The sequence below is a fragment of the Hemiscyllium ocellatum genome, assembly GCF_020745735.1.
Source record: "Hemiscyllium ocellatum isolate sHemOce1 chromosome 27 unlocalized genomic scaffold, sHemOce1.pat.X.cur. SUPER_27_unloc_19, whole genome shotgun sequence".
Taxonomy (NCBI): domain Eukaryota; kingdom Metazoa; phylum Chordata; class Chondrichthyes; order Orectolobiformes; family Hemiscylliidae; genus Hemiscyllium; species Hemiscyllium ocellatum.
The window spans coordinates 150,106-170,468 of NW_026867486.1; the positions used below are offsets into that span (position 1 = coordinate 150,106).

The 20,363-nt window shown below is 44.9% G+C and overlaps 2 protein-coding genes across 2 annotated transcripts in view; both read right to left on the bottom strand.

Moving 5' to 3' along the window:
- Positions 1 to 16,379, bottom strand: part of LOC132807601 (zinc finger protein 239-like) — a 42,988-nt gene extending 26,609 nt beyond the window's left edge. The window contains exon 1 of the mRNA XM_060821654.1: positions 16,138 to 16,379. The gene's annotated coding sequence lies outside the window, so the exon portion shown is untranslated. The remainder of the gene's footprint in view (positions 1 to 16,137) is intronic.
- LOC132807614 (zinc finger protein 271-like) overlaps positions 5,390 to 20,363 on the bottom strand; it is a 34,201-nt gene continuing 19,227 nt past the window's right edge. The window contains exons 5-6 of the mRNA XM_060821667.1: positions 16,363 to 16,506; positions 5,390 to 7,236 (exon numbers count right to left, since the gene is read on the bottom strand). Of these exons, the coding sequence (XP_060677650.1) occupies positions 5,899 to 7,236; positions 16,363 to 16,506 (1,482 nt within the window). The 3' untranslated portion in view covers positions 5,390 to 5,898. The remainder of the gene's footprint in view (positions 7,237 to 16,362; positions 16,507 to 20,363) is intronic.

The following is a 20,363-nucleotide window of genomic DNA, read 5'->3' on the forward strand; positions in this document are numbered from 1 at the left end:
TTTGTGGGATGTGATTGTTGCTCGCATGTCCAACATTTGCTCTCATGACCTTTGGATCGAGCAATTGGCTACATGCTAGAAGGCCGTCGAGAGTCAACCACATTGTCGTAGGTCTGGAGTCACATGATGTGAGTGTGCACACACGTGTGTAGGGCTGTGAATTGTAGATTTCCCTCCCTAAAAGAACACTTTCACAATAATCAATAATGATTGGAGAAAAGCAACAGTTCTGGCAGCATCTATGAGGAGACGACAGTGTTACTGTTTTGAGTCCGGTGGCCCTTCAAAGCTTGGCTGAATTCAAAACATCAACTGTTTTCTTTCCACAGATGCTGCCAGACCTGCTGCGTTTCCCCAGCAATTGTACCAGTTGTTGCTGATCTCCAACATCTGCAATTCATTGTTTTCATCAATAACGTTTCCTGGTTGCCAGTACTGAGACAAACTCTCACTTCCAGATCTTTTTATTCATTGAAAATAAAGTCCACTAGTATCCATGATGGGATTTTAATTTTTGTTCTCAGAAGACAGAGATCTCTGGGCTACTTAACCAGTATCACTAGATCACAATCTTCCCTTCACTGACAGTGACATTGACAACTGCTGAAAATATGTTGCTGGAAAGCACAGCAGGTCAGGCAGCATCCAAGGAGCAGGAGAATCGACGTTTCGGGCATGAGCCCTTCTTCAGGAATGCCTGAAACATCCATTTTCCTGCTCCTTTGATGCTGCCTGACCTGCTGCGCTTTTCCAGCAACACATTTTCAGCTCTGATCTCCAGCATCTGCAGTCCTCACTTTCTCCTCAGTGACAATGACAATCTTGTCCTAAATATTTTTCTTTATTCATTCATGGAACGTGACACTTTGTCTCCCAACAAAAACCAAGTGCCAATTCAGAGGGCAGTTAAGAGTCAACTACATGACTTTGGATCAAGAGTGACACATTCACCAAACTAGGAAAGGACTGAAGATCTCCTTCCTTAAAAAAAAGGTCATTAGTGAACAAAATAGGTACTTATCAAGCGTCATAAGATCACCAAAGCAGCGATAAGCTTTATATTCCAGAAACATAAATTGATTTCAAATTGCATCGGGGCCATAGCAGCATCAATTTGAAACTCCAGATGATAAATCAAGTAACAATGCCCAAATGCCACCAACTCCCTACAATCTCTAGGCTTCCCAACACTGACTGGTCTGTAATTGCCAGTTGTATCCTTTTCCTCATTACTATTTACTATTCAGTTCAGCCCATTGAGTTGACTCTGCCATTTATTCAGATCACAATTATTCTGGTAAACATTTATTCCATGTCTTCCTGCCATTGTCCCATAATCCTCAATTCGCTTACTGATTTAAAAAAAAATCTATCTTAGCCTAGAATGCACATAACAACCCAGGCTCAACAGCCCTCTGTAGTATCAAGTTCCACAGATTTACTGCCCTCAGGAGAAATTCCTATCTGTCCTAAACATGCAATCTCTTATTTGGAGGTAACTTCCTCTAGTCGTAGACTCACCCATTTTTCCATGTTTAGCCTGTCAAGTCTCCTCAGGCTCTTGTACGTGACAATAAGGTAACCTCTAATTATAACTTCTAATAAGCACAGGCCCAACCTATTCAGTTCTCGTAAGACATTCTTTCCATCTCTGAAATCATCATGGTCAACCTTCTCTGGACTGCCTCCAATGCCAATATATCTTTCCTCAGGTAAAGGGCCCTGAACTGTTCTCAGTATTCAATTGCGGCCTGACTAGTACCTTACCATAGGTTCACTATAACCTTCCTATATTTATACTCTATTGAAAAGGCCAACCTCCCATTTGCCTCCCTATTACTTACTGAAATTGGATGAAGAGATTCGTGGATGTGATTCCAAATCCCTCTATTCTAAAGTTTTCTCCATTTAATATTCAGTTCTTCACCTCCTGACAAACTGCATGACCTCATTTTCCCATCTGCCAAGCTTTCGTTCATTTGCTTAACCTGTCTATATCCCTCTCCAGATATCTAATGTCATCCTCACCACCTGCTTTCACATCAACTGTCTCTTCTGCAAACTTAGCAAAAGTACATTCACTTTACTTATCCAAGTAATTCGTATACATATTGTAAATAATGTTGGCCCCAGCGTTGATCCCTGTGGTACACCACAAGTTACAAGTTGCCATCCTGAACATGCCCCTTACCACAACTGTGGTCGTTAGCCAATCCTCCATCCATGCCAAATTCAGCTTCCAACGCCCTGGGTTCTTTGCTTACTATTTCATGAGATGCGAATATCACTGGCTGTGCCAACAACTCTTTCCAAACTGACCTTGAAAAGGTGGTCCTGAGCTGCCTCTTAAATTGCTTCACAAACATGGTGTGGTCTGCAACAATGTTCAGGAGTGAGTTCCAGCATTTTGGTCAATAACAAAGAAGCAATGCGATATATCTTGCAGTCGGAATCCTGTGTTCACACTTCTCTGTTCTTGGTGGTTGAGGTCATGACTTGGAAGGTGCTTTTGAAGAACCACCACTCATGCAATCAAGCCAGACTGACAGATTTTGGTCTCAAACTCTGCCATTTGATTTTCCTCATCAATCTACATTCTTTCCAGCCATGTTTCAGTCTCAAACTGCCACGCAATGCCTTCTGTTACGGCTTAAAGGTAAGAATACACAAGATAATCAATCATATTTTGGGTTGTATAAATCTTAGCCTGCCAGAATTATTTTCTTCGACTTGAATTAAACTGGGTGACAGCATGAAATGGTTTGTTGCTCAGACTTGAATCTTCATGCTCAAGGAGACAGTGCCAATAATATCATTAAACTCCTTTTTTTGTTAAAAAAGGACAAGCTCTTGATTTATTTTTACAACTTACTGGTATTCACACCTGCACCTTCAATGTCAAACTCAGACATCATAAACGAAATTACACCATTAATTTTGTTTTACAATAATCCAACAGATTAATTAATAATACAGTGAAATCCAAGGCTGATTAATGTGATATTAGATTTGACCGAAAATGTAAAATTGAGATGAGAGATAACAAATGGGGGAAGGGCAGAAGGTAAGAAATGCAGCATCATAGAAGGTGTTCCTCCAGGGAGTGTATTTTACCAACTACAACTGCTCAATATAAACAAACACTCTGACATGATCCTCCGGTTTTAATGTAAACCATACCCCCATACAGTAGGTACCATTTAAATAAGTTAATAGATACAAGCCTTGAGTAAATCCAGCCTCCAGCCGGACCCCCGCTTCTTGGAGCTCGGACCTTCCTCCAGCTCCGGGGGGTTGTTGAGCTCCTGGGCTCCGGCCGCCGCCGAAGAAGCCGCGGGCGCCGGCTCTCTCTCCTCCACCGCCGACAGTTTTAATTTGCTTTCCCGTTCACCCGGTAACCGTTACCTCTTGTTTGAAAAGTTCCGACTTTAATGTGAAATGTGTTTTAAAGGTATTTTCTGAGGTAAACGATGCCTGTCTGCCCCCCTCCCTCCGTCAGAAACCGCAGCCTCGCGCCGCCATCTTTGTTTATCTTCTTCATTCCGTCTCCACCTTCTGTGACGCGCGTCATCCACGCCTCCTCCGATCAGATCGCATCTTACTCCACCTGACCAATAGCGGCCGCGTTTGCGTGTCGTGTTGTCCCACCCTCTGCAATCTCTCTCTCCGATTGGTCGGTACGGACCACAAGCTTTGGGATTGGTGGGGAATGTCACAATCGGGTCCGTGTATCCGCCCTTTTCATTCCCGTTCATTCATTCAACAGCAGCTGACCCAATTTACTGCAACGGGCTCTGGGGCTATAGCGGTAGTGTCACATATTCAGGGGGAGGATGTGATTTTTAACGATTTCAACTGTGGCATCTCCACATCCATTCATTCAACCGAAGAGGACTCAATTTAGTGTAATGGGCTCTGAAGGTATAATATTTGTATCCCATGTTGAGAAGAAACCTCTCCCCATTCATTCAATAGAAGAGGACCTATTTGCTGCAGAGGGTTTTATTTTATGGCGCAGTGGTAGTGTCCCAATCTTCGAGCCCTGAAATCTCACTGCTCTGAGGATACGTAATAAGAAATTTTTTAGTCATACGTCACATGACATCATGTTATAGTCCAGCAGGTTGTTTGGAAGATCTTACAGAAATATATCATGAAAGAAATAGAAATAGGATGCTGCACTGGTAGGTGAGACTATGATATGACCGCGTGGCCTCAAGATTAGAGGTAGCAGGTTTAAAACTGAACTGAGAAGAAACTTCGTCACCCAGAGGGTTGTTCATCTATGGAATTCCTTACCCAGGGAAGGATTTGACATTACTTCAGCAATCACTAGAAGCAGTAGATACGTTTTTGAAAAAAATGAAAGAATTAAGGGATATGGTGAAAACGCAGGTAAGTGGAGTATAGTCCACGAAAAGATTAGTCATGATTTTATTGAGTGGTGAAGCAGACTCGAAGGGCCGGAAGTGAGTTGCTGGTTAAAGCACAGCAGGTCAGGCAGCATCCAAGGAATAGGAAATTGGACGTTTCGGGCATAAGCCCTTCATGCCCGAAACGTCGAATTTCCTATTCCTTGGATGCTGCCTGACCTGCTGAGCTTTAACCAGCAACACATTTTCAACTGTGATCTCCAGCATCTGCAGACCTCATTTTTTACTCGAAGGGCCGGAAGGCCGACTCTTGCTCCTAGTTCTATGTTGAAATCACAAGCTTTTGGAGTGTAGTCACTTCAGCAGATGAAGTCATGAAAAAAACAAGTGCAGGAAAGAGAATTTAGATAAATGAAAGACAGAGCAGCTCAATGGTCAATTACTTACTCCCATTCGTAATTTTGATGATCTTACTACACAGCAAGTTGTGTGTTTTCCAAACATTAATTTTATTTCCATTGTTTAAAAATAAATATTTAAGATGAACAGTTTGTTTTTCCTCACTTGGACACATTGTGACCCACAACAATTTATATAGCACTGTGAATATCATAGGAACAATTCATAAACTAGATTTGTCACTGAGTCACTCAAGTAGATACTAGAAAGGAGAAAAAATCCCAACATGTGCAGGATGCTGACGAAAAATCAGCAACCTGAAATGGTAACAGGAGTGAGTGAACAGCCCCAATCAGGAAACTCATATTCTGAAATCCACTACAGTACCTTGTACTATTCTTCACTGAACACTGCAATTGCTTTCCTTTTCAGTTTAATGATCCACCTCCACTTTGAATACCGTAATTGAATCTGACTCCAACACACTCTCTGGCAGACAGTTCCAGAGATCAAAGTATTTTCAATCATTAATGAAGTTAGTTTTGGATCCGTCCCAAAGACAATTCCGATGGACTTTTGCTTCCAAACATTTACACTAAGTTCTTGTTATGGACACATTTCCAACTTAGTAGGTTTATTCAAATTTTATAACATATTGGGATAGCACACTGCTATGCATTGCTACCTCACAGCATAAGGGACCCAAGTTCAATTCCAGCCTCAGGTAACTGTCTGTGTGGAGTTTGCATGTTTTCCCTGTCTGCACAGGTTTCCTTCCACAGTCCAAAGAGGGGCTTCGGTACATCTGTGTGGACCTCCTCCAGTTAACTGAGGGCAATGGGGCACTGTGAGGATCAGTAGATCAGACAATCAGTCAGCAAGTTCTCTCCGGGAGACTTGTCTCAAGAAAGGCAGCGGTTTCTTATCTCATCCATTCTCCTACCCTCCACAAACTCCACACAGACAGTTGCCCCAAGGGTGGAATTGATCCTTGGTTCCTGGTGCCATGAGGCAGCAGTGCTAATCACTGAGTCACCATGCCACCCCTGAGCCACCGTGGGGTTGCAGTCCAACGGAAAACAAATACAGTGCACCAACTCTCCCACTGCACCCACTGTCAGGAGAATCAGTCCTGGGGGGAACTCACAGCAGTGTTAGCTGTGGAATCTGACTGTTGTGAGCGCTGGTGCCCCTGTTGGTGCTTCCGCAAATTGCGGGAAAACGTAAACCTCTTCCCGCACTCAGGGCAGCTGAAGGGCCTCTCCCCGGTGTGGACTCGCTGGTGCTTCAGCAGAGCAGAGGAATCGCTGAAGGCCTTCCTGCACTCGGGGCAGCTGAATGGCCTCTCCCCTGTGTGGACCCGCTGGTGGGTCAGTAGTGTGGAGGAGCGGGTAAAGCCCTTCCCGCACTCTGGGCAGGAGAACGGCTTCTCTCCGGTGTGGACACGCTGGTGCCTAAGCAGGGCAGAGGAATTGCTGAAGGCCTTCCCGCACTCGGGACAACTGAATGGCCTCTCCCCCGTGTGGACCCGCCGGTGGGCCACGAGGTTAGAGGAAACAGCAAAACCCTTCCCGCACTCGGGGCAGGAGAACGGTCTCTCGCGGGTGTGGATCCGCTGGTGGGTCAGCAGGTTGGAGGGCTGGGTAAAGCACTTTCCGCACTGAAGGCAGGAGTACGGCCTCTCCCCAGTGTGGACTCGCTGGTGCCTCAGCAGGTGGGAAGACCTGCTGAAGGCCCTCCTGCACTCGGGGCAGGTAAAGGGCTTCTCACCCGTGTGGACTCGCAGATGGGTCAGCAGAGCGGAAGAGCGGGTGAAGCCCTTCCTGCACTCAGGGCACGAGAACGGCCTTTTCCCGATGTGGACCCACTGGTGCCTCAGCAGGGTAGAGGAATCACTGAAGGCCTTCCCGCACTCAGGGCAGCTGAATGGCCTCTCCCCTCTGTGGACCCGTTGGTGCTTCAGCAGGTCCGAGGATATGCTGAAGGCCTTCCCACACTCAGAGCAGGGGAAGGGCCTTTCCCCAGCGTGGACGCGCTGGTGGGCCACCAGGTGGGAGGAGTAGGTGAAGCCCTTCCCACACTCAGGGCAGGAGAATGGCTTCACCCCAGTGTGTACTCGGCGGTGGTCCAGCAGGCGGGAGGAGCAGGTAAAGCCTTTCCCGCACTCGGGGCAGGAGAATGGCCTCTCCCCGGTGTGACTTCGCCGATGAATCTCCAGGACAGATGGGGCATGGAAGCCTCTCCCGCAGTCGCAACACTTCCACGGTTTCTCCACAGTGTGGGATTCCTCTGGTTTCACCATGGCCGCAGCTACATCCCCATGTATGGCCCCTGCCCACAGTAAATTCCTCTTTCCTGGCCGTATAACTGTTTCAGGCTTTACACACAGTGTGCTGTAACAGTAGAGACTCTCATTCAGTCCCGCTGATGCTGAAAATGGTCTGAAACAGGAACCAAAATGTTTTGCTCCTTCTCACAGAATCATAGTTGAAAATCGTTGAGGTCCTGATGGATTGAGTGACTGTCAGACATTGATGTGAAAGTGGGGACTGCAGATGCTGGAGAGGAGTTGAAAAGTGCGGTTCTGGAACAGCACAGCAGGTCAGGCAGCATCCAAACAGCAGGAGAATCGACAATTCAGGCATAGGCCCTTCATCTGTTGATTTTTAAACTTCAGTCTTCAGATACTCTGGAAAAAGAGATTACAAAAGTCATCACGGTCAGTCCAGGGTAGAAATTCAGAACAAGCTACTCCACTTTCTGCAGAACATTTATTTCTTTTGCTGTTCCACAAAATTGAAAGCATCCCACTCTCTCTCTCTCTCTCTTCCTCTATTCTCACTCCGCTCAAACTAATTCTCCTGAAGTTGCTGATTCCGGATCTTACAGGGACATAAAAAGCAAAAACGTCAGGACTGACATCTGCGAATTTTGGATAACACCACGTGAAAGTTAATACCTTTCAGGATATTGCTGAGAGTGAGCAAGTCTGATTTTGGGAAGCAAAAGAAGTGCAAATTCAGGTTGAACCTGCAATACAGCTTCTTGATAAAAAAAGACAGACATGAATTGGTTATCGTCCCTGTGGTGGGTGGTGGTGGTATGTGGTGGGTGGAATGAGACATCAAGACATTGACACAGACAACCCGCGAGAAACTAAACATACGGACGTGGCAAATGGTAGTGGCAAGCCAGAGTCAGATTTACAGCACAGAACAGCCCCTTCGGGCCATCCAGATATCCTGGCCTCATCTAGTCCCATTTGCCAGCACTTACCCATATCCCTTTAAACCTTTCCTATTCAAATACCTATCCAGATGCCTTTTAAATGTCATAGCTGTATCAACATCCACCACTTCCTCTGGCAGCTCATTCCTTCCACACACCACTCTCTGCATGAAAAGGTTACTCCTTAGGACCCTTTCAAATCTTGCCCTCCTCCACTCTAAACCTTTTGCCCTTTGGTTCTGGACTCTCTCACCCAGGGAAATGTCCTTGTCTATTTACCCTATCCATGCCTCTCATGATTTTATTAGTGACTCTCAGTCACTCCTCAGCCTCTGGTGCACAAGGAAAAACAGCCCAGCCCATTCAGCTCAAACCCTGACAACATCGTTTTAAATGTGTTCTGAACCCTTTCAAGTTTCACAACATCATTCTGATAGGAGCGAGACCAGAATTACACACAATATTCCAAGTGGTCTACCCAATGTCCTATCAGCCACAACATAACTTCCCAACTCTTATCCTCAGTCAGAGGATTGGGAAAGTTTTCAAAACCCACAAAAGACAACCAGGAAAGAATGCAGGGACAAACCAAATTTGAGGGTCAGCTTGGAAGCATCAATGAGAAATTGGCGCACTGGGTTTATTGCTACCCATTCTTCTCGAGTACGTATACGTATTTCTCTTCTGTCCATCGCAGTTCCTCTGTGCTGCAATGTATGGTGGCTTGTTGAATTAATCTCCTGATGCAGCTTTGTTTGTGGGTGTTGGGATGATTGCTTCTGTAGTTAAGTATTTGGTCCGTGTGTATTGTTTCCTGTAGACGCTAGTTTGAAGTTCCCCTTAACTGTTCGCTCTACTGTGACATCTAGGAATGGCACTTTGTTGTTCTCCTCTTCAAACCAGGAGCCCCCCTCAGGCCCACAGTCTCACTACCTGGAACACCAGTATACAGACTAGTCAAAGAACTCCACTGAAGACAAAAACACTGAGTAGAAGATTCACGCCACTCCATTCACTCCACCCAAGAATTCCTGAACACCAAATACACAAGGTAGAAGAGGATGAAATAATACTGTCCTTTGACATCCAGCCCTGTTCACATCCATGAACATCAACGTGGCCAAAGAAACACTGACTACACTACGAGAAAAACCAAAGACAAACACCAAACAGCACCAACTTCATCTGCAAAAAGATAACACTGTCAAGCTTGTGGACCCATATCTTATCACCTACTTCACATTCAATAACAAGCCAAACAAACAAATCAACTGAACACCCATGAGACCACCAATATCAAGGTTCCTAGCAGAAGCAATAATGCAGAGACTTGAACAAACAGTCCTCCCAACACTCCAACCCAAATTTTGGGTCCGCCACAGTGATGACACCTTTGTCATCACATAATGAAACAGATTAGAGGAAACCTACAACACCATCAACAATATCCTTACTGGCATAAAATTCACAAAAGAGAACAACAAAGTGCCATTCCTAGATGTCAGGAGAGCGAATAGTCAATAGGGAACTTCAGACTAACGTCTACAGGAAAACAACATACACAGCCCCTAGTACCTAATGCAGAAGCAAATCATCCCAAACAAATCTGCATCAGGACACTATTTCAACGAGCCACTACACATTGCACCACCCAGGAACTATGAAGAGCAGAAGATAAATACTTATACAGCATATTCAAGAAGAACGGGTACTCAATAAACCCTGTCCGCTGATTTCTCAACAAAGTCAAACAAGCAGACACATGCGCAGAAACACTAGCCACATTACCTTACATCAAAGACATCTGTGAAATGGATGTCCAGACAACTCAAACCTCTCCACATCATGGTAGCCCACAAACCTACCAACACACTTAAGCAGCAGCTAATGAACCTGAAAAAAGACAAATGTTATTTACAAATTGCTGAAAATGTGTTGCTGGAAAAGTGCATCAGATCAGGCAGCATCCAAGAAGCAGGAGAGTCAACGTTATATTATAAAATGAAGAAAGCAGTTCAGTCAACTTCAATCTTCATCCGGTCACTTTTTAAAAAAGGTTTTGAGCACAGTTATAAAATAATCATGCAAGATTACCTAATTTGCAGCATTGCTTGAGACAGATTTAAAAGTACAAGTAGTTATGATCTCCATTCAGTAATATCTTGATTTGAACATAGTTTAAGTTAAGCAAAGGGTGTTGCGGAAATTGAAGACGTTGTGAAAATGTTACCAGGGAAAACATTGGATTAAAAAAAAATCTGGTTTGAGTTTCTTCTTTGGGTATAAACAGATACTGGATCCAAGTATCCTCCTAATTTTCTAAAACTATGCCCACAAAATAAACACAATGCAACCTCAATAAATCAGGCCCAATAGAAATTCAGAACCCACACTAATATATGGCAAGGAGGAAAGTTTTAGACTACAGGGCAATAAAGATGAGTTGGTCAGATGAGCAGAACATTGGCAGATGGAGTTCAATCCTGAAAAGATCGAGATGATACATTTCAGGAGGATCAACAGGCAAGGGAGTACATGATGAATCGCAAGAACTTAGAATGTACTGAAGATCAGAGAAAGGTATGTGTGTTCATAGATTCTTGAAGGCAACAGGACATGTGGATGATATGGTTAAGGCGGCATATGAAATACTTGCCCTTAAAAGTTAAGGCATTGAACATGACAGCCAGGAGATCATGATGGAACTGTACAAGGCATTAGTTGGGCCACAGCTGGAGTAGTGGATCTGGTCGTCACATTATTAGAAGAATGTGATGGCACTAGAAAGGGTGCAGAAGGGAATACTAACCCAGGGTGGTGCATGTTGGTGAGTTTCAGCTATGAGAATGATTAGATCGGCTGAGGGTATTTTCCTTAGAGCAGAGAAGGCTGGGTGAGGACCTGTTTGGAGTGTACAGATAAGACACTTAGGGTCTAGATAGGAAGAAACTTTTCCCCTTGGTGGATGGCTTCAGCAACTAGGGGGAGTAGATTTAAGGAAAGAGGTAGGACATTTTAATGGAATTTAAGGAAACATATCACCTAGAATGTGCTGGAGATGGATGAATTTACTTATGGGAAGAATTGGTTTGTTTGAAGGGATGGATATAATGAAATAAAACTAGTTCAGAAGATCATTATAATGTGCTAAAACAAAAGAACTGGAGGTAGACCTCCAATAGTGGAAACAATCTAAAGAAGTTTCATTGCCCCATCTGAGAAAAACAATTCTGCTAAACTTCTCAAACGAATCCGAACATCTGTCAGAACTTGTTTGTTTAAAATCAATTAAATCGATTCCAAGTATTTAGGAAAATGAGAATCATCTTTAATCCTGGCCCGAATGGGTGATAGGAAGCTTTTTCAATTTCATTGAAATGGAGCTGTCAGAGATATTGGCTCATTAGAACAGAACAGGGTTGTTTGAGCTTATTGAGCAGTTTGTAGACTCAAACAAGGATCCAGAAAACAATTTTCTGTGGCGCAGAAGCAAGAACAATTAACAAGGACTGATGTTGGTACTGTGTGTCCAAGTGTCTCAGTCTTGGAAGTTCTAGATAAGTTAAACTTCTGAAAAATTGAAGGTGTCAAAGGAAGATCAGGAAGGAATCAAGGATTTGGGGGGAAAGGCAGGAAAATGGAATTGAGGGTTATCAGATCAGACATGATCTCACTGAATAATGGAGCAGAATGGCCAATACTGCTATTTCTTGCGGTAAATCAATCTGGGGAGTTGATAAAAGCTTTTGTATGATTTTTCTTTGTAGTCAGCAACATTTTGTATTTGGAGGAAGTTGGCTTTTGAATTGGATCACAAATAACACTTGAGGTTCCACTGAGGGTTGTTTAGCAACTGAGGTTACATACCATCAAGTTAAATCAAAATAAGCAAAGTATATGGTAAAAGTGTAGGTGTGACTGCTGAAGGCCAAATAAAACATTTTCAGTCTCAAAAATGTCTTTACTCCATAATGTTTCGTTTTACATGCAACAACTCAAGCGACAACTCAAGCCAATCAAGGTGTCGTAGAGTAAAGTTAGGTCTCAGCAAGTCAGCTGACATGTCCGTACAATACTGTTGTAGTGCTCTTTAACCACAGGGTATATACTAGAGATTCAGTTATTTTTCACTTTCCCCAACTCCCCAAATTAGGTTGAGTTTTGTTATGGCATCCTGATGGGAAGCCCGATGTAATGTGCACAGATTCTGCTGCAGTAGTGTATCTGTTAAATTCCCAATGATTTCCATAAAAAAGAGTGAAAGGCAGTGGTTGCATGTGTTGACACCACAGGTATTATTTATATTGGCTTTGAGATAGGGAACAACCATCACCTCCCAAATCGTGTTTTGTTTGCACAGCAACTTTGAGTATGAAAAGCATTCTATTTTTAGACGGCCTAAATGCATACATAGTTTCTTATCAGCATACCTTAAAATCAACATTAAAAAGCACAAACAATTCATTTTCATTGTAAATTACATATTTTAAAATCAAATATTGCAAGACATACAAACACATCAAGAAGGCAAAATTTGTGAAGAAAGCACATCTTTTCTGACAGTTCAGACAGGGATAACTTTGTTCTTGTGGTGGTCAGTGGAGACTTACTCGATCAAATATTAACTACCAGTGCATTTCACATAGATGCTGTATAAATCAAGATCTTACTGATCACTATTGACAAAATTAAACCTATTGACCTGACTCTTTACAAAATAAGAACATATTTGAGTACATAACATTTTCCCATAAAACAGACATTTGCAGTAGTGCAGTTATGTGAAAAGAAACCAACGTTGTTAATTTAGTTTGTTGCTCCACTTCATAAATGTTGTTTTCATTTATTTTGCAACATCAACCCTTCCACTCTTTCTAAAGGTACATGACACTTAAATTTCTTTTTCTTTGCCAATTTTCTTTCATCGACAAAGGCAATCACTTCTTTGGCATTGGGTGGGGGAGCTCTGCCAGTTGACAATTTCTTGCTAAAATTGTTTCACTTGACATGAGTCTTGCCAATAAATGACAGCAACAGCAACAGCTAATACGGATGATAACATTTCAACAAAAGTATACCAAGGTACTTCACATTATGTATCACCCAAGTTGGAGAAATGTGAGGATCTCCTTCTCGGCCTTTCCCCTCAGCTGAGGTGTGGTGACCCTCAAGATAAACCACCACCAGCCATCTCTAATGAGAGAGAACAGTCCTCTGGGAAGACTGTGATGAATGTGTTTAAAGTTGAAAGACAGTTGAAATAGAAGGGAGCGGCACGGTGGCTCAGTGGTTAGCACTGCTGCCTCACAGCGCCAGAGACCCAGGTTCAATCTCATTCTGGGGCTACTGTCTGTGTGGCGTATGCACAATCTCCCCGTGTCTGTGTTGGTTTCCTCTGGGTGCTCCGGTTTCCTCCCACAATCCAAAGAAATTCAGGCTAAGTGAATTGACCATGCTAAAATTGCCCACAATGGTGCTTAAGTCGGGGTAATTGTAGAGGAATGGGCTTGGCTGGCATACTCTCTACAGGGTCAGTATGGGGTTGTTGGGCCGAAGGGCATATTTCCACACATAGGGATTCCAAGACTGTACTAAACACTACATCTAACAAACAGGTATAAAACTAGCCACAAGGATATATGAACATTAACTATCCACAAAAACACATGATGCACTATCACTAATATCTTTACAGACAGACAACGGAGGACACCATGTTGACTGGGACCATACATCCATCCAATGACAAGCCACCGTCCTATAAACCAACCAGAAACACACACAAGAATTCCTAGAAGCATGACATTCCAACTGGAAAGTTTTTGCTTTGGACCTCATCTACCATGCTCTGAGAAAAAGAATGTAAATGATATCACCCACCCTAAAAAACCAAAAGACATAAATAGAAAGCAGGACATAGTACCAGCGCTCCACTAGACTCACTAACGATGTTATCTAGTATGGTGATGAAACATTTGAAAATGACCTTCCAGCTCAGCGAGCCAACTTACATCCAGAATGAGAAAATTCTAGTTGACACAAAGGCTGCCACAAAGTTGGAATTCTCTCCCAGAAATGATAGCTGATGGTGCCCTCACCAAGAAGAATGCCCGCGCTCCCTGCCCCAAGACAACATGCGTCTTACCCTCACGAATATAGAGACCGGTTGCCCCCAGAGGTCCTTCCCCAAACAAAGTAAACACTGGGCCTGTGGAGCTTTTATTCGCGGCCTCAGGCCTCCCCTCGGAGTTTATAAACTCCCCAGTCTCCCTCCTCCTGCGGTTTCCAATCCTCCCCTGTCTCACTGTCTCCTCCCGGTAAAAACAATGACTGCAGACCCTGGAAACCAGAGCCTAGATTAGAATAGTGCTGGAAAAGCACAGCAGTTCAGGCAGCATCCAAGGAGCAGGAAAATTGACATTTCGGGCAAAAGCCCTTCATCAGAAATACAGGCAGAGATCCTGAAGGGTGAAGAGATAAATGAGAGTAGGGTGGGGGTGTGGAGAAAGTAGCATAGAGTACAATAGGTGAGTGGGGGTGGGAAGAAGGTGATAGGTATGGGGGGAGGGGTGGTGGAGTGGATGGGTGGAAAAGAAGATAGGCAGGTACGACAAGTCAGGGGACAGTGCTGAGCTGGAAGTTTAGAATGGGGTGAGGTGGGGTAATGGGAAATGAGGAAGCTGTTGAAGTCCACATTAATGCCCTGGGGTTGAAGTGTTCCGAGGCGGAAGATGAGGCGTTCTTCCTCCAGGCGTCTGGTGGGGAGGGAGCGGCGGCGAAGGAGGCCCAGGACCTCCATGTCCTCGGCAGAGTGCGAGAGGGAGTTCAAATGTTGGGCCACAGGGCGGTGTGGTTGATTGGTGTGGGTGTCCCAGAGATGTTCCCTAAAGCGCTCTGCTAGGAGGCGTCCAGTCTCCCCAATGTACAGGAGACCGCATCGGGAGCGATGGATACAATAAATGATATTGGTGGATGTGCAGGAAAAGCTTTGATGGGTGTGGAAGGCTCCTTTAGGGCCTTGGATGGAGGTGAGGAAGGAGGTGTGGGCGCAGGTTTTGCAATTCCTGCGGTGGCAGGGGAAGGTGCCAGGATGGGAGGGTGGGTTGTAGGGGGGCATGAACCTGACCAGGGAGTCACAGAGGGAACGGTCTTTGCGGAAGGTGGAAAGGGATGGGGAGGGAAATATATCCCTCGTGTGGGGTGCGTTTGAAGGTGGCAGAAATGTCAGCAGATGATTTGGTTTATGCGAAGGTTGGTAGGAGGGAAGGTGAGCACCAGGGGCGTTCTGCCCTTGTTACGGTTGGAGGGGTGGGCTCTGAGGGCGGCGGTGTGGGATGTGGAAAAGATGCTTTGGAGGGCATCTTTAACCACGTGGGAAGGGAAATTGCGGTATCTGTAGAAGGAGGCCATCTGGTGTGTTCTGTGGTGGAACTGGCCCTCCTGGGAACAGATACGGCAGAGGCAAAGGAATTGGGAATACGGGATGGCATTTTTGCAGGAGGTAGGGTGGGAAGAGATGTAATCCAGGTAGCTGTGGAAGTCTGTGGGTTTATAAAATACCAGTGTCAAGTCGGTCATTATTAATGGAGATGGAGAGGTCCAGGAAGGGGAGGGAGGTGTCAGATGGTCCAGGGAAATTTAAGGTCAGGGTGGAATGTGTTGGTGAAGTTGATGAATTGCTCAACTTCCTCGCGGGAGCACGAGGTGGTGCCAATGCAGTCATGAATGTAACAGAGGAAGAGGTGGGGAGTGGTAGAAGGTGGACTGTTTTACGTAGCCAACAAAGAGACAGGCATAACTGGGGGCTATACGGGTGCCCATGGCTGTCCCTTTGGTCTGGAGGAGGTGGGAGGATTCGAAGGAGAAATTGTTAAGGGTGAGGACCAGTTTGGCCAGACGAATGAGTGTGTCGGTGGAAGGATACTGTTGGGGACCTCGGGAGAGGAAGAAACAGAGGGCTTGGAGGCCCTGGCCATGGCGGATGGAGGTGTAGAGGGATTGGATATCCATGGTGAAAATGAGACGTTGGGGTTTGGGGAAACGGAAGTCTTGGAGGAGGTGGAGGGTGTGGGTGGTGTCCTGAACGTATGTGGGGAGTTCCTGGACTGGGGGGATAGGACAGTGTCGAAGTAGGTACTCACTGTCCCCTCTCCCCGGGCGCTCAGGCCTGGCGACGTCTCCGAAACCTGTTTCTGTTCTGAAAGAGCATCACTGGACACGTAACGTTTCCTCGGATTCCCTTGACACATGCAGCCAGGGCTGCTCAACTTTTCCAGCGGTTTCTGTTCTTGTTCCTTAAGCCGCCGGCGTCATTCCTCTCCCACACTCAGTAACACTGTCTTTGTCCCACTACATGACCTACACTGCACATGCGCCAACACAAGGGGCTGGGTGACCAGACCGTGACGTCACTCCGCGTGGAGTGGGCGCGGTTAGACGAGGCATCCAACCAATCGGAGGCAATGGGGGCGGGGCGAATGTGTTCCCTGCTCCCCTCGCCAGCCACCTGAAAGGTGGGGTTTTCTTTTTAAAAAAATGTCTTTTCCGAAATGTTATTCCAGACCTCGAAAGATGAAACATTGGAAAACTTGCAAACATAAACGAAGGGATACTAAAAAAAACGAATAAAGGTAAATTACGAAAGAAACCTAGCGCAAAATATCAAAAAGAATAGCAAAAGCTTGTGTTGGCATGCTGAAGGGAACAGAGTTACTCAAGCCCCTTGGAAGATGAAACCGGTGAGTTATAGGAGGAACACTGAAATGGCAGAGATGCTAAGTCAATCCTTTTCCTCAGTTTTCAAGCTGGAGGACAACAGTACCATTCCTATTGGAATGGGCAAGTCAGAGATTATAGAAAGGATAGAACTTAAACAATAACATTGAGAAAGAAAAGTTACACAGCAAACCATTAGGATTGAGGGCAGACAAGTCCCCTGGGCCTGACGGCATACATGCCAGGGTACTATATAGACTTCAGTAAGGCGTTTGACAAGATTCCCCAAGGGGGACAAGTTCGCAAGGTTAGATATCATCGAATACAGCGAGAACTAGTAATTTGGATACAGTACCAGCTCACAGGTAGGAAGACAGAGGGTGGTGGTGGAGAGTTGCTTTTCAGACTGGAGGCCTGTGACCAGCAGTATACCACAAGGATGGGTGCTAGGTCCACCACATTTCATCATTTATATAAATATTCCTGTCAGGGCGAAAGGGAAGGCTGGTAGGTATAGGGAATGCTAGATAAGTAAAGTAAAGAAATTGAGGGTCTGGTTAAGAAAAAGAAGGAAGCATATGTCAGGTATAGACAGGATAGATCGAGTGAATCATTAGAAGAGTTGAAAGAAAGTAGGAGGATACTTAAGAGGGAAATCAGGAGGGCAAAAAGGGGACATGAAATAGCTTTGGCAAATAGAATTAAGGAGAATCCAAATGGCTTTTACAAATATGTTGAAGACAAAAGGGTAACTAGGGAGAGAATCGGGCCCCTCAAAGATCAGCAGGTCAAGCAGCAGGAGAATCGACGTTTCGGGCATAAGCCCTTCTCCAGGAATCGGGCTTATGCCCGAAACGTCGATTCTCCTGCTCCTTGGATGCTGCTTGACCTGCTGCGCGTTTCCAGCAACACATTTTTCAGCTCTTATCTCCAGCATCTACAGTCCTCACTTTCCCCTCAAAGATCAGCAAGGTGGCCTTTGTGTGGAGCCACAGAAAGTTGGGGAGATACTAAATGAATATTTTGTGGAAGTATTTACTGTGGAAAAGGACATGGAAGTTATAGACTGTAGGGAAATAGATGGTGACATCTTGCAAAATGTCCAGATTACAGAGGAGGAAGTACTGGATGTCTTGAAATGTTTAAAAGTGGATAAATCCCCCGGAACTGATCAGGTGTACCCGAGAACTCTGTGGGAAGCTAGAGAAGTGATTGCTGGGCCTCTTGCTGAGATATTTGTATCATCGGTAGTCACAGGTGAGGTGCTGGAAGACTGGAGGTTGGCAAACGTGGTGCCACTGTTTAAGAAGGGGGGGTAAAGACAAGCCAGGGAACTATTGACCGGTGAGCCTGACCTTGGTGGTGGGCAAGTTGTTGGAGGGAATCCTGAGGGACAGGATGTGCATGTATTTGGAAAAGCAAGGACTGATTCGGGATAGTCAACATGGCTTTGTGCGTGGGAAAATCATGTCTCACGAACTTGATTGAGCTTTTTGAAGAAGTAACAAAGAAGATTGATGATGGCAGAGCAGAAGATCTGATCTATATGGACTTCGGTAAGGCGTTCGACAAGGTTCCCATGGGAGACTGATTAGCAAGGTTAGATCTCATGGAATACAGGGAGAACTAGCCATTTGGTTACAGAACTAGTTCAAAGGTAGAAGAGGATGGTGGTGGAGGGTTGTTTTTCAGTCTGGAAGTCTGTGACCAGTGGAGTGCCACAAGGATCAGTGCTGAGTCCCCTACTTTTTGTCATTTACATAAATGATTTGGATACAAGCATAAGAGGTACAGTTAGTAAGTTTGCAGATGACACCAAAATTGGAGGTGTAGTGGACAGCAAAGAGGGTTACCTCAGATTACAACAGGATCTGGACCAGATGGACCAATGGCTGAGAAGTGGCAGATGGAGTTTATTTCAGATAAATGCGAGGTGCTGCATTTTGGGAAAGCAAATCTTAGCAGGACTTATACACTTCATGGTAAGGTCCTAGAGAGTGTTGCTGAACAAATAGACCTTAGAGTGCAGGTTCATAGCTCCTTGAAAGTGGAGTCGCAGGTAGACAGAATAGTGAAGGCGGCGTTTGGTATGCTTTCCTTTATTGGTCAGAGTATAGGAGTTGGAAGGTCATGTTGCGACTGTACAGAATATTGGTTAGGCCACTGCTGGAATATTGCATGCAGTTCTGGTCTCCTTCCTATTGGAAAGATGTTGTGAAACTTGAACGGGTTCAGAAAAGATTGACAAGGATGTTGCCAGGGTTGGAGGATCTGAGCTACAGGGAAAGGCTGAACAGGCTGGTGCTGTTTTCCCTGGAGCGTCGGAGGCTGAGGGGTGACCTTCTAGAGATTTACAAAATGAGGGGCATGGATAGGATAAATAGACAAAATCTTTTCCCTGGGGTTGGGGAGTCCAGAACAAGAGGGCATAGGTTTGGGGTGAGAGGGGAAAGATATAAAAGAGATCTAAGGGGCAATTTTTTCAAGCAGAGGATGGTATGTGTATTGAATGAACTGCCAGAGGAAGTGATGAAGGCGAGAACAATTGCAACATTTAAGAGGCATTTGGATGGTATATAAATAGGAAGGGTTTGAAGGGATATGGGCCGGGTGCTGGCAGGTGGGACTAGATTGGGTTGGGATATCTGGTCAGCATGGATGGGTTAGACCGAAGGGTCTCTTTCCATGCTGTGCATCTCTATGACTCTAAATGCTGTGGATGTCACTATACGACAGTTACTAATTTTGCAGATGACACCAAAATTAAAGGTGTAGTGGACAGCGAAGATGCTTAGCTCAGAGGACAACAAGACCTTAATCAGATGGGTCAATGGGCTGAGAAGTGGCAGACGGAGTTTAATTTAGATACATATGAGGCACTGCATTTTGGAAAAGCATATCAGAGGAGGACTTATACACTTAATGGTAAGATCCAAGGGAGTGTTGCTGAACAAAGATCTGGAGTGCAGGTTCATAGCTCCTTGAAAGTAGTCACAGATAGATAAGATAGCGAAGGTGGTGTTTGGAATGCTTTCCTTTATTGGTCAGAGTATCGAGTATTGAAGTTGGGAGGTGATGTTGCAGCTGTACAGGGCATTGGTTAGACCACTTTTGGAATATTGTGTGCAGTTCTGGTCTCCTTTCTGTCAGAAGTTTGTTGTGAAACTTGAAAGGGTTCAAAAAAAAAAGAGTTAGAAGGAAGTTGCCAGGGTTGGAGGATTTGAGCTATCGAGAGAAGCTGAATAGGTTGGTCCTGTTTTCCCTGGAGTATCGGAGGCTGAGAGGTGACCTTACAGAGATTTATAAAATCATGAGGGGCATTGATAGGATAAACAGACAAGGTCTTTTCCCTGAGTTGGGGGGAGTCTAGAACTAGATGGCATACATTTAGGGTGAGAGGGGAAAGAAATAAAAGGGACTTAAGGGACAACTTTTTCAAGCAAAGGGTGGCGCGGGTATGGAATTAGCTGCTTGAGGAAGTCGTGAAGGCTGGTAAAATTACAATATTTGAATGGAATCTGGATGGAAGGGTTTAGAGGGATATGGGCCAAGTGCTAGCAAATGGTACTAGATTGTTTAGGCTAACTGGTCAACATGGATGAGTTAGAGTGTTAAAGTAGGGATTTGAGACAGCCCAGGGAATCCCTT